Here is a 12,694-nt window from a genome sequence, read left to right as displayed (position 1 = left end):
TCTGCCATCACTTCTTAGGAATTTGGGAATACCACAATCTATATCTGAAAACAGCTGTCACATTTCCTAGAGTGAGGGAGTATAAGCCTGTGACATGAACCTCCCTAATTAAATTGCTTGGCACTAGGGAGAGGAAGATGCCCTTCATTTTTTTGAGTTTCAGCCTACTGTAAAAACAAGGCAAAGTTAATCCTCCTGTACAAAGGCAGACAGACTTTAATCCTCGCCCGTGATATTGAAGACGCCCAGGGGCTTTCCTGGGGGGTCTCAGTCTGGACAGGTACGTGTTAGACCTCTGCCCCTTATATTTCTGTCACAGCAGCCCTTAATCAAAGGCAGTTTAAAGAATTTTGATCAAAATGCTAGGCACCACACATTTTGCTTCCTTAAGAACATATGGATTTAAATTCCTAGGCACCAACATACTGCCTTAGGTTCCTAATTTTAGACACCTGTTTCTGTTATCCTTTTGAAATGGTATATTTTTTAATTAATGTATTGGTCATCTCGGTTGTATAAAAAGATAATGTTTTGCGCTCACTTTTTTCCCCAGAAGTAATACCACACACCTCTTCCTAAGCTCATATTAAGTATGTTTACCTTTGCCACTGCTGAGTAAATGAAAACATGGGAGCTGTAGGCATGCATCCCTCCAGTGAAGCTGTTTACATTCCGTAGTTTGGGATTTTTTCTTTTCTTTGCTATTGTACTGTGCAGTTTTTTTGCCTGTTCTAATTTGCCATGACGTGGTCAGTGCTGTTTCCTTCCGGCTGCTTGCGGGCCTGTGGTAGAGATAAGGATACGTTTACAGTGCATTTTTAACAAGCTGAAGATCTGCTTCATGAAGGAACTCAGGGACTCTCAGGATTGTACAAAGAATTTATTTACTGTTTTCATCTGTCTGACACTGTGGGAATCAAGATCTAGAGCATTTTACTTGCAAAATAGCAACTTTTCTAAATCTGAATTGTGTGTGAAGAAGAAAGGTGATATACTTGAGGTATCCTGCAGCTGAGTAGGTCAGTCTGGGGTTTGTATTTTTACTTGACTATACCTTAAAGATGAGAGTTACTAGTGAATGTGAAAACTGCATCTATCAATCTAACGAAAAGATGGATTTCTTTTTGTTAACTTTTGTGACTTTTTCTTAGTCTCATGCTTTTAATATGAAACATGTTGAAACTGACTGTCTTACTTCCTGAAACAGTTTTATTTTTAAGGGAATGAAAATCTGCATGTATTAATCTGTAGAAGTAATGCCTCTGAAGGTACAAAAGGTATCTGACTTCCTTGGAGTTAGAGCAGTTCTAGTTCAGAGCAAGCCTTACTGTGACTGCTACTAATTCACATAGCTAAAGCAATCATTTCTTAATGATAACTTTTTTATTTTTTCCCTTCACAGTGATAAAGGCTATCGAGGTGGGAAGAACAACTCAGGAAAGGATCTCCCTTGGTTTATTTCTCTTTGAGGAGAGAACCTGGGAACACTGATGATCTAAGAAATACGAACATCGATACTTGAATCATTTTGTGATCCTGCCTTTGTGCCTAGCTGGACCTCGGTGACACTCTCCATTCTTTCACATTTGAGAACATTTTTCTTCATATGTGGAGCTGAGACCTGGGAATGCGTTATTATGGCAGCAGTTGTACAGCAGAATGAGCTTGTGTTTGAATTTGCCAGCAACGTCATGGAGGATGAGCAGCAGGTATGGGATGGTGTAAGAAACCATATTCATACAAGTTCATGCTAGGAATATTATGAAAACATGAGGAAAAAATGTGTAAAACACAAAAAAGCAAACATTGAGGTCAGTATTGTTGCAGCAGATCTTTGTGCTGTTTCAAAAGCTTCCTGTTGCTTCCTGTAGCTTGCATGGGCAGAACAGAAAATGGTTGAAATGTTATAACTTCTTCAGTATTGCAGAGACATCATCCTTCAAAAATTTTTGTCCTGTGTTGCTGACTTGTGCCAGTAGAATCCATCCACTTGTGATACAGAATTCCCCAAATTTGGGTGTTTGGCAGTGTGCTAGGATAAAATTCTGAATAAAAGTAATGGTCACACTACAGATGACTAGAAGGAGCAGTAGGTACCTGCTCGCTGCTTTTTACAGGTTGATTTCTAAATTGTGTTACTGTATGCAGGCTATTCAGAAATAAGCTTTGAAGTAATTTAAGTTTCTTTCACACTGCAGGAAAAATATGTCTATTTTTGAGGAGGCTCTCAGTTAGGTGTTGATTATCTAAACCACATCCTGTGAGTCCTGAGGCTTCAGTGAAGAATTCCTTTTGTAAAAATCAGGCAGCTCCTCTATAGGTGGTGGTTAATAGTAGGGGTTTGCATTTATTAACAAGAAATTAGGTGTCTGGGGAATGTGGAGGGACAATTGTTAAAAGTCTGAGAAGTGCCACAACAAACTGTTCCTCTTTCTGTGAATGGGAAAAGCATTTATCCTTCTCTCTTTCAAAAATACTTTTGGCTTTATAGTCTTGTATCTGGGTTTTCTGCGTGGCCTAGTATCTGGCTGGGTCAGTGGCCTGTTTCTGCTGTCGAAGTCATGGGATCATTTCAATGAACTGAGGGTTGTCTGTCTAAAATGCTAACTCAGTTTTGGGTGGAACTAGTAATGTAACTTCCTTCCCTGTATTTTTCTAGAGCTGTGGCAGCCTGGGGATTTAGATACGGGAATTGCACAAACGTAGCTGAAAACAAGCCTTATTTATTACCTCTGTTTGTTGTTCGTTGCTAGCTTTACTTTACAAGCCGGAGAGGGGAGAATTGAGATGGGGAGGGCTATTTCAGTGTGGTTTCTGGAAGGGATAGTGCAAGCAAACGTAGTTTTGTTCAGTTTAGCTATGCATTCTGCATCTTGGCAATTTCTTCAGCTGCTCACCTGAAAAACTTGAAAAATGCTAAAGAGCACCCAACAGGGCACTAAAACCTCCGTAAACAGAGCTTTCTCCATCTCCAGAACAAACTCAACCTTGGCATTTATCTCAAACCCCAATAAATCCTACTCCAGATGAAGTCTAAGGAAGTCTGAGGAAAGAAGGTGTCCTGTAGCATACTCTAAAAGTGATGACATCAAAGATACGAAAGGCCAAAGAGAGAGAGTGCATAGCAGAAAGTCCATCGCTGCAAACAGTCAGATGCAAGCTACTCTTAAATCACTGGGCTGACTTAGTTCAGATATCAAAGATGTAGGTAGGCAGCTAGCTGGCTGTAGAAAGGTAGATCTTAAATACTCTGCTGTAGAAAAGGAGTCCTGCATAGGGAAAGATCTGGGAAGCTGGAGCAAGATTTAGCTCAGACAAGGATTCTTACAACATAGGAGCTATTGCTGTTGCTAATCCTGAAGTTTTAAAATTCTAGACAGATCAATTGTGTTTGGGGATGGATAACACAAATTGTGTACTTTGCAAAAATTTTAGCTCTGGAAGTGCTCTCTGTTGGTCAAAAGCATTTTTTGAGCTTCATCAGTATATAAAATGACATATTTATACACAGGTGTCATTTAACTGATCTTTGGATAATTATTTTTGCAATGCCCCCAAAAGTTGGCATTGCAAGAACTTTGGTGTTTTTCTTCTTGTCAAAGCTTTGCCTGGAGCCCTGTTGTGCCAAGAGCTCTCAGGACATGGAACAGCTGTGGGGAGAGGTTCGGGGTCTATACTCAGTATTTCAGGGAAGTCATAATTCATGGCTATTTTCTTAATTTTTTTTTAAACTCTTGAGTTAAACAACTGTAAATTATGAACAGTCCATTTGCGAATTTAAGCATCCAGCCAGTGGCAGATGCCAGTGGGAGGGACTTGGTCATGTGGACCCACGTGAATGGGAAAAGCTCTCTCTTATCAGCTCTATCCTTTTCAGTTTAGAAAATAGGAAATTTTTTTTGTTTCTTGGAGGGTTCGTTTATTGCATCATGCATGTATGGTGAGGAAGAAATGGGGTGAAAATATGCTCGTAATTTTGAGAAGGGAACAAGTGGCTTACCCTAATGCTACTGATAACCTGACTGGCTGCTGGCGTGTCAGAGGTCCTGGTTAAATAGATGGTTTGCCATTTTTTCCTTCTTCTTTTTTTTTGAGAGAGAGAGTGCACGCATAAAACTGGGCAGGAGCTCCTACAGTCTTTGGCTGAGACAGTGCTGCTGCCTAAAACTGCTTTTCTTCATGTCTTCAGCTTCTCCTCTCAATGTCTTTTCATTTAGCCTTTCGTTAACTTACTGTTAATGTGTTATTTGATCAGGAAATTCTTGATTTAAAAAGCTCAATAAAAGCTGTCACAGAGGCTGGATCATACTAGGAAGTTTTAAACGGTGACAGGGACGTGCTGAATCATCGCAACCACTAAATTGCTAGCATCGTACCCAGCATGGCTGCTCTGTGCCAACAGGCGCTCTCTCAAGTGGCTCTGACGTGTGTAGTAACCTGCGCCGGAAGACACCTTCTGCATCTCTGAGGGATGTTTCTCTCTTCCCATCTTCTGAGGAAGAAGGGTTGAAGCCCTTAGGTTGGGCCGTGACTTCTGCACCATCTTGTCATGCCTTGGGTTGCTCTTCCATGTTCTCTGGTGTTGCCATGGGCTTTCTGAAACATGAAGTCACCTGGTCAAGGCCAAGGACTCCATTTGTCGTCTATTTCCAGCTCCAGCAGAAAGTTCCCCCCCTTATCCACTTGCAGTTTTATGAAGACTTAAATAATTGTGAGATCTGTAATGAGGTTGTATCCCCAGAAAAACAAGCGGCATTTATCTGCTTCCAGCATCCCTCTGTGAAACTTGGTAATTTCTCAGATGCTGGCCGTGGGAATGCCTTTAAAGTCAAGAGGCTGCCTCTACTGTTGGCACAGGAACCTTCAGCAAGGGAAAACGAAAGCCCATTTTCTAGTCACCAAGGTCATTTTGACTAGTTTAATTTATGTTTTTTTTAAAAAATAAATGACCAACTGTACTGCAAGTCTGAATTCTGTTGTTCTGTTAAAAAACCAGGGTTTTTTCACTGAGGTTTCCTTCTCTTTATTTTTTTTTTTCCCTGTGTACCTTTTCCCTGCTCCTGTCTATTGCATGCCTTTCTTCCCACCAATCACTTGAACAAAATTTATTCCACACCAGTTAGAAGCTAGTCACCATATTCCTGGGACAAGTTTTCTTCCTTAGAGGACTTGTAGTATGAGAAGACAGTATGTCCAGAGCAGAAGATATCCACTTCCTTACCTTCCATTTCCAAAATCAGGATGGTGTTTTGATATTCTGTCAGCTGGTGACAGCTGATGAGAAAATTCTCAGAGACAACACCAAGCTGTGTGGTACGGTTGACACGTTGGAGGGAAGGGATGTGCCATCCAGAGAGACCTTGACAGACTGGAGAGCTGGGCCTGTGCAAACCTCACGAAGTTCAACAAGGCCAAGTGCAAGGTCCTGCACATGGATTAGGGCAATCCCAAGCACAAATACAGGCTGTGTGGAAAATGGATTGAGAGCAGCCCTGCGGAGAAGGGCTTGGAGGTGGTGGTGGATGGAGAACTGACTGTGAGCCAGCAATGCATGCTCGCAGCCCAGAAAGCCAAACGTATCCTGGGCTGCATCAAGAGAAGTGTGACCAGCAGGTCGAGGGAGGTGATTCTCCTCCTCTGCTCTGCTCTCGTGAGACACCACCTGGAGTACTGTGTCCAGCTCTGGGGCCCCCAATATAAGAAGCTCATAGACCTGCTCGAACAGGTCCAGAGGAGGCCATGAAGACGATCAGAGAGCTGGAACACCTCCCCAATAAGGACAGGCTGAGGGAGTTGGGGTTGTTCATGCTGGAGAAGAGAAGGCTCCAGGGAGACCTCATAGAGGCCTTCCATTACTTACAGGGGGCCTACAGGAAAGATGGGGAGGGACTCTATCAGGGAGTGTAGTGATGGGATGAGGGATAATGGTTTTAAACTGAAAGAGGGTAGATTTAGATTAGATATAAGGAAGAAATTTTTTACTGTGAGGTTGGTGAGACACTGGAACGGATTGTCCCGAGAAGCTGTGGCTGCCCCCTCCCTGGCAGTGTTCAAGGCCAGGTTGGACGGGGCTTTGAGCAACCTGGTCTAGTGGAAGGTGTCCCTGCCCATGGCAGGGGGGTTGGAACTAGATCATCTTTAAGGTCGCTTCCAACCCAAACCATTCTATGTTTCTATGTAAAAAAGAAACACCTTGCCAGCATGTCAAACACCCAAGAAGAATTTGAGAGCAGGAAGGAAGATTGCTGCCTTTGTCCCCTGGCAGAGGGCAGGGTTCAGTTTTCAGGGGCTCATGGAGCATGACCAATGCTTTCAGGGACCTGCTCATGGGACCCTCCATGGACTTCAGCATTTGTCTGAAGCTTTGCACTCCTCTGAATTGTTAAAAGTTGGTCTACGGGACTGGCTTGTAGATAAACTACAGTGAGAAATTTGGTGTCTAAGACTTGGGAAGATTTCAACAGTAGCTCAGCTCCTTTATGTGTCCAGCAGACATGGGAGATGCATTGAAGCCAAGCCAAAGCTTTGGCAGAGCTGTGGTGTCATATTTTAACTATATTTTGCATGAGAAAGATGAAGCAGCAGAAGTAGGCAAAAGGAAAGACTACACAAATTGTTTTTCTGTGGATTTATGTATTGATTTCTTGAAAATCTTTGCTGACACTTTGGGACTGTTTTTTTAATTTTGGGATACTTTCTTCCTTTTTGTTAGTGCATGTAGAACTGCTTTTGTATAAGAAATAAATTATTTTGTAATCTTGCTTTTAGAGAGGTAATTTAATTTGTCTTAATTGAACCACTGCCTCCTAGTCCTTAATTTAATGTTTTCCCTGTGTATAATGCTCATTTCATGCTAGCATCAAAGGGAGCAGTAGTAAACACGGGCTCTTCTGCCGTTCTAAATGTGTACAAGGTTATTCCTGTGTTTTACAGGAGAGCTGCAGGAAGCTTTAGCTTGGTTCTCAGTTGGGATTCAGGCACTTTCAATGAAATCAGGAACATTATAGAAGTACTGAGGTGAGATTTTACCTCTCAACAATCACATATACATCGGCATACATTAGTAGTAGCTTTTAAAACTGAATGAAATGCTTCTTAATGAAATCATAACCAATTGCAAATATTGTACAAAAAAGTGATACCAGTTTCCACAAAAATGCATTTCAAATCAGATTTGTTTCCAGTTGCATGAATGCTTTTCTCTCTGAAAGCATATATAATATTTATTCCAGCCTTTCCTTTTCACAGCCATGTCAGAAAAGAAAATCCATACGTTGTACCTTCGTAAGGTATGAGTTGGAAGCAGATGTAACAATGGTTTTAAAATAAAAGGACAGAAGAAGTTACGTTTACTCTGATTCTTCCACTTCAAAACAGTTATTAATCTAAAGAAAACCACATTTAAAGTGTCTTACCATGAGCAAATGCTTTTCTGTTTGTCTCTTGTCTTTCGGAAGCGTAGTCTGTCAGCAAGCTCCTTGGACGCTCCGGTGCCAAGTTCAAGGAACGATGTATTTCCCTGCCATGGGGGTTTTCTCTGTCTGTAGACAGACACAGTGACTGTGTTGGAGTATGTGTATGATGGTTGTTTCTAGACATGGTCAAAATACAGTTTAACCTTGCAGAGCAGATCACATCTGATTATACGGATCAGAGCAACTGCTGCTGATATGCATGACAGCAGTGCTGTTTAGTACCATGGGAAACGTTTCAGTCAGCGTCGAAGTGTGTTTCAGTAACACATGAATGCTTGGGCTTTTGTAATTAGGTTTCACAGCAGAGTGACAAATAGGGCCTAATATAAATACAGCTTTGAGAAACGGAGCTGAAAAGTGTGACAATTGGTTCGTTTTATTTGTGTTGCATTTATTATTCTGAAACAGTTTTTTATGACTTGTCCCCACTAAAGAATAATAGCAGTGCTGGAGGTGGTTTTGCCTCTCAGAGGCCAAGTCAGTGACATCAGCGTCAGTCATTAGAGAAGGACGGTGCTGAGCCAGAGTAATTTTTTTTATCCAGAAGAAGATAATGTCAGGCTTATCTTAAGCACAGGCAACTCAATATGTTGCTGCAGACACTGCAGCTATTGAGCTGGTGCAATGGTGGAAGCAGAGAGGAAAGAGTACCTCGCTTCGAAGACGTGGCGGAGAGGCAGCTGGCCATTCCGATGAGCGTGTAGGAGATGGACGCCTACATCAGAAATAGACACCCCGACGCCTCCACCTTTTTAAAGTCAGCAGAGAGGAATAGGCATTTTTAGGGCATGACTCATCCTATCGTAGCACAGGAGCCTAAAACTAGGCAGGGAAATTGTGGCCTAGAAATACCAATTTCTCTGCTGGCTCTGAAGGAGACCTGGGGTTCCTAGCTCAAGTCCAAGTGCCTGCACCACAGCTGTTTGAAGTTAGGTGAGATGAACTTCATTCTTAGTGTCTGTGAACTAGAGCAGGATGTGAAGACTGAAGTCTTCTTACTTGCATCTTCCCTACCTAAAATCCATAGTTTTTACCGGCTCAGTAGAGTACTGAACAGGCGCTTACAAAGTATGTACTCTGCTTGCTTGCAGGTGACAGGAGCCTGAGTAGAGTGTTGTATGTATTCCTTTTTTAATTTTTTTTTAATGTAGTTACATGTATGGGTGTATAATATATGTAACTTACATCCCAGAAGTTATATAGTGTGGCAGATTACTAAAATTGAGGTACTTAAACTGTTTTTTGAGCATGGATTGTATCTCAGTAATGAGGCTGTAATAGACCATCCTCCTCCTAGTTTATGGAACATATTGTTGAAAATAAAACCTTTTTTTAATGCATACAGTATTTCATTTTTCTTCTCTCTTTACAGTGCTTTATCTTTTTTATTGATGTGGCTTCTATTTGATCAAAACTATTTGTTTATTCTTGCCTGGAAACGAATGGGATCAGGGATGTTGGGTTCAGTAAACAAACAGGATGCACAATGTGAACACGATTCTTTCTGAGGAACAGTGGGGATCTCTTGGCCATCAATGATTCCTGGTTTCTCAGCCCTGGCAGGATGCAACTTTGGATAGAGGTGGACACAAAGGTGTGGGGTAGAAGCTGTCCCATTTCTTGACTCGATATATGCCCATCATCTGGCAATGTGATTGAACAAGAGGGCTTTAACTGGTCTGCCCTTTGTTCATTTTAATTGATCTCCTACTATGTTATTCTGTTTTGAAGCTTATGTTTGGTAGAGTAGGTAGGTTATTTGTTAGGCTTCTGCTATTGTTTTTGCTGTTTTTTTTTTTTTGTTGTTGTTGAGCAGACTGTCCATGATAGAAGCCCATAGTTTTGTTTCTTAATACTTCCTTTTTTCCTGATTGCCCTTTACCACAGTTGTTGAGACATGTTTTACAAAACACAGAGCAATTTAAAGTGATAATTCCTGCCTTCTAAAACTTCTAATTGCACTTTCTACTTTCAGTACTTATGTTCCAGTCTCTTCCCTAGGAGAGGCTTACTCCCATAGCCACTGTCTGTGTTGAGCCAATAGCTCTGATACTATTTTCCATTGGTGGCTGTGTGCATAGTGGCAAGACTGAGAGACATGAGCAGTCCCGAAGCAAGCTCATAATCGTGTGGTTGCTTTTTTTTCTTCTGTGGTTAAATAAAAAAACTGCTTGATCTGTGCATATCTGTGCTCTTCTGTGGAGGGTGAGACCAAATGTACATGTAAAATGGTTTTCTCAGAAACATGTTTTAGCAACTGTTTGGTTTGTTTTCTTGTTTTTAAGCTTGCCACATTCATAATGTGATTTATTTTTATGGTGAGAGAACCTTAGAGTTACACTAGACTTTCTTTGAGCCTGCTCTACTATCATCAGCTATGACTTTCTTCCTGCAAATGACATTTTAAAAGACTTGCTTTGGAAAATACTGTGTCTGTAGTAAATGCTATTTTCTGAAAACCTCTTCCTGTTGAATGATTGCCTTTTCAGAGAGTGTACATCTTATTATTATTACCGGTCAGCTTGATTTTGGTTTTCCCAGCTGCCTCTTTTCTCTGTATCTGATGCAAAATAACTATCGAGACAGAAGGATGATGTCTGAAAGCAGACTTAGGAACGAAAGTGGGGGGAGGAGTATTGTCAAGTGACTAAAGCCTTAAGAATTAGGGACAGCACATATATCGAGCAGTCCCTGTTACACCCCTTGCTCCTGTAGCAAGTGTCCCCTAAAATAGTGGTCTTCAACTAGTGTCTTATAGGAAACTTGGTGCTCTGTGAGAGCTTTGTCCAGTCCTGAGAGCCACAGGACTCCTCCACCTCCAGCTTGATGGGAAGAGCAAAGTACTAAGGTGCTTGCAGCAAATTGCTTGTCCAGTATTGTTGCCAGCAAAGTTTAGCATTTACTGTGCTGTGCCACTCCTTGTACTGTCAGCTTTTATGCTGCAGAATAATGTCATGGGAGTTTGGTATGACCTACTGGAGTAAAGTCAATATATTAGATACTACAGTGATACTCAGCCTCTGGCCCATAGTGGGATACTGCTGCTATTTGGGTTTATGTGCTAAAAATCAGCTTGTTCTTTGGTACTCCCTTCTGGTGGTCTAATATTCAAGTGATGTATATAGGTCTCTTGAAGTATTAATCAGTGGTTAGATTGGATGTAGTTCAACTACTGTTATTTTAATTTTCTTTTTTCCACCCCTCAGCTTGGTGATCCATCTATTTTCCCTGCTGTCATCGTGGAGCATGTTCCTAGCGCAGACCTCCTACATAACTACTCTGGCTTATCCTGCGTTGATGAACCTAGTGACATGATCACTGAGAGCTCTCTGGATGTTGCAGAAGAGCAAATCATAGAAGATGATGATATCACCCTCACAGGTTGGCAATAAAACCATTTCTGTGCCATGTTTTTGCACCAAGATGGCAGTGGCTAATAGTGGAAAAAAGCTTAATGACAAAAACCAACAGAAACAAAATTCTAGTAGTATTGAATGCTGTTAATTCTGTACAAGACAGAGAAAATGGCATTAATACTGTTAGCAGTTGGCTTGCAATCCCAGCTGCACAGCTGATAATGGTGAAGAGTTTCATCCATCAACAGAGATTAAGGCAGAGTCCTGCTCACCAACAAGATTTTTCTGTGCTCTTCATAGGATTTGTTTGCTCTTATTTAATGGTTGGTACGTACCTAAGTAAATGTACATACCAAAAAAGCAGGAATATGCAGCTTGAGTAGATGTACTGCTTTTAGCTTCCTGAGGATATACAATTAGTCATAAAATGTGCATGTTAGCGTGACTTACTGGTGTAAGTGTGCTCAGCATAGTATTCATTTTAAATCTCTAATAATGATTAATGCCTAAAATACAGATGTTCTGTGTAAATTCTGTTAGAAAAGGAAGGCCCAAAGAGAGGACAATTCTGAAGAGGGAAGCTCAAAGATATGTCACATTTTTTAAAGAACAACCCCTGACTGAATACAGGTATTTGAAGCATGTTTGCAGAACAAGTCTGAAAGGTGGGGTAGATACCTCACAGAGAGAGGATCTGTTTCTGTGTCTTCTTTCAGCCATAGGGCTCCACACTTGGACTGTCTCCAGGGCTGGAGACAGCTTGCTGGTTTCAATCATGCTTTTGACATTATTTCTGAAGGCATACTCTGATACAATCTTTTACCACCAAAAGCAAAACAAAAACTCAACAAAACTTGACATGAGGAACAGTTCACAGAGTAAACTGACATGAGCTGTTCTCAGTAAATGGTTTTATCTGATAAAAATGACTCCTTTTTTTTCTTAATAGTGAATTATCTGTGAACAGACTGTGACCGTACAAATAAGTTAGCTGATTATTCAAGAAGGTTTTACATACTTAAACATTATTTCAAGTTAAGACCTCTTGCCAGCTATTCACTTGCTGTTCATATTAATTATTCACACTGCAACTGGCATTTCCTCGGTGTGTTACTTAAGCACCACTTAATGCGGCCATGTGGATTTTTCATAGCAGATCATTTTTATGAATCCATATTCACTAATACATTGTGTGTGAATTTTTCCTTGCATGAGTAATTGTGAAACTCCAGTTTTGTGAACGCTCTTGTTAACATTTTCTTGTTGCTGGTCACATGAGAAGGGTTTGCAAATTGCTGCCAGAGTCTGAAAATATGTAATCCTTGTAACCAATGGTGTCCAAGGGTTTATGGGATACTTTGGAAGCAGACAAGTACAGTATTGTTCACATCATCCATTGTAGTTCAATCAATCTGTTTTTCTTTAAAGGCAGAGTCCTTAGAAAACCAGAGCTGCCACTTTGCAGAGATTATTGTTGTGAAGGAGATGTTAACTAATTATCTGTTTCACACCCTCCATCCCGCTGCTACTGTTCGTTCTGGGGGTTTCCTTGGAAAGGAAAATGGGTGAGCCCAGGCCAGGCAGGGACCAGCACCGCTGTGGGAAGCTCCTGCTGAGGGTACAAGGCAGGCAGCACTGGCAGCCTGCACCTGCCTGCCTGAACTGCAAGGCTGCCGTGGAAGAGACGCGGTTCAGGCACAGCTTGCTGCAGGCCGGCCTGTGAAATGGGGCTAATCATAACTGAAATTTCCCACCTACTCTATTTTTCAGCTGCCTTTTTTTTCCTCCCTTCTTTGAAGTTCCCTTCTTGATTTTTTTCACGGGGCGTGTTTGGTCTCAACAGTGAAATGTGTTGTTTTGCTC

At 41.4% G+C, this 12,694-nt stretch overlaps 1 protein-coding gene across 8 annotated transcripts in view; it reads left to right on the top strand.

The window, feature by feature from the left end:
* Positions 1 to 12,694, top strand: part of ELF1 (E74 like ETS transcription factor 1) — a 96,915-nt gene that overhangs the window by 53,899 nt on the left and 30,322 nt on the right. For 5 of the 8 annotated variants that reach the window (XM_074815576.1, XM_074815581.1, XM_074815577.1 and 2 more), the window contains exons 2-3: positions 1,403 to 1,709; positions 10,682 to 10,856. In XM_074815576.1, coding sequence (XP_074671677.1) covers positions 1,638 to 1,709; positions 10,682 to 10,856 — 247 coding nt within the window. In that variant the 5' untranslated portion in view covers positions 1,403 to 1,637. Of the gene's footprint in view, positions 1 to 416; positions 1,020 to 1,402; positions 1,710 to 10,681; positions 10,857 to 11,409; positions 11,462 to 12,694 lie in introns of those variants that run through there. The other 3 variants (XM_074815579.1, XM_074815584.1, XM_074815583.1) reach the window with 3 other exon arrangements.

Source organism: Strix aluco, chromosome 2, assembly GCF_031877795.1.
Source record: "Strix aluco isolate bStrAlu1 chromosome 2, bStrAlu1.hap1, whole genome shotgun sequence".
Taxonomy (NCBI): domain Eukaryota; kingdom Metazoa; phylum Chordata; class Aves; order Strigiformes; family Strigidae; genus Strix; species Strix aluco.
This window is presented reverse-complemented; position numbering and strand designations above follow the sequence as displayed.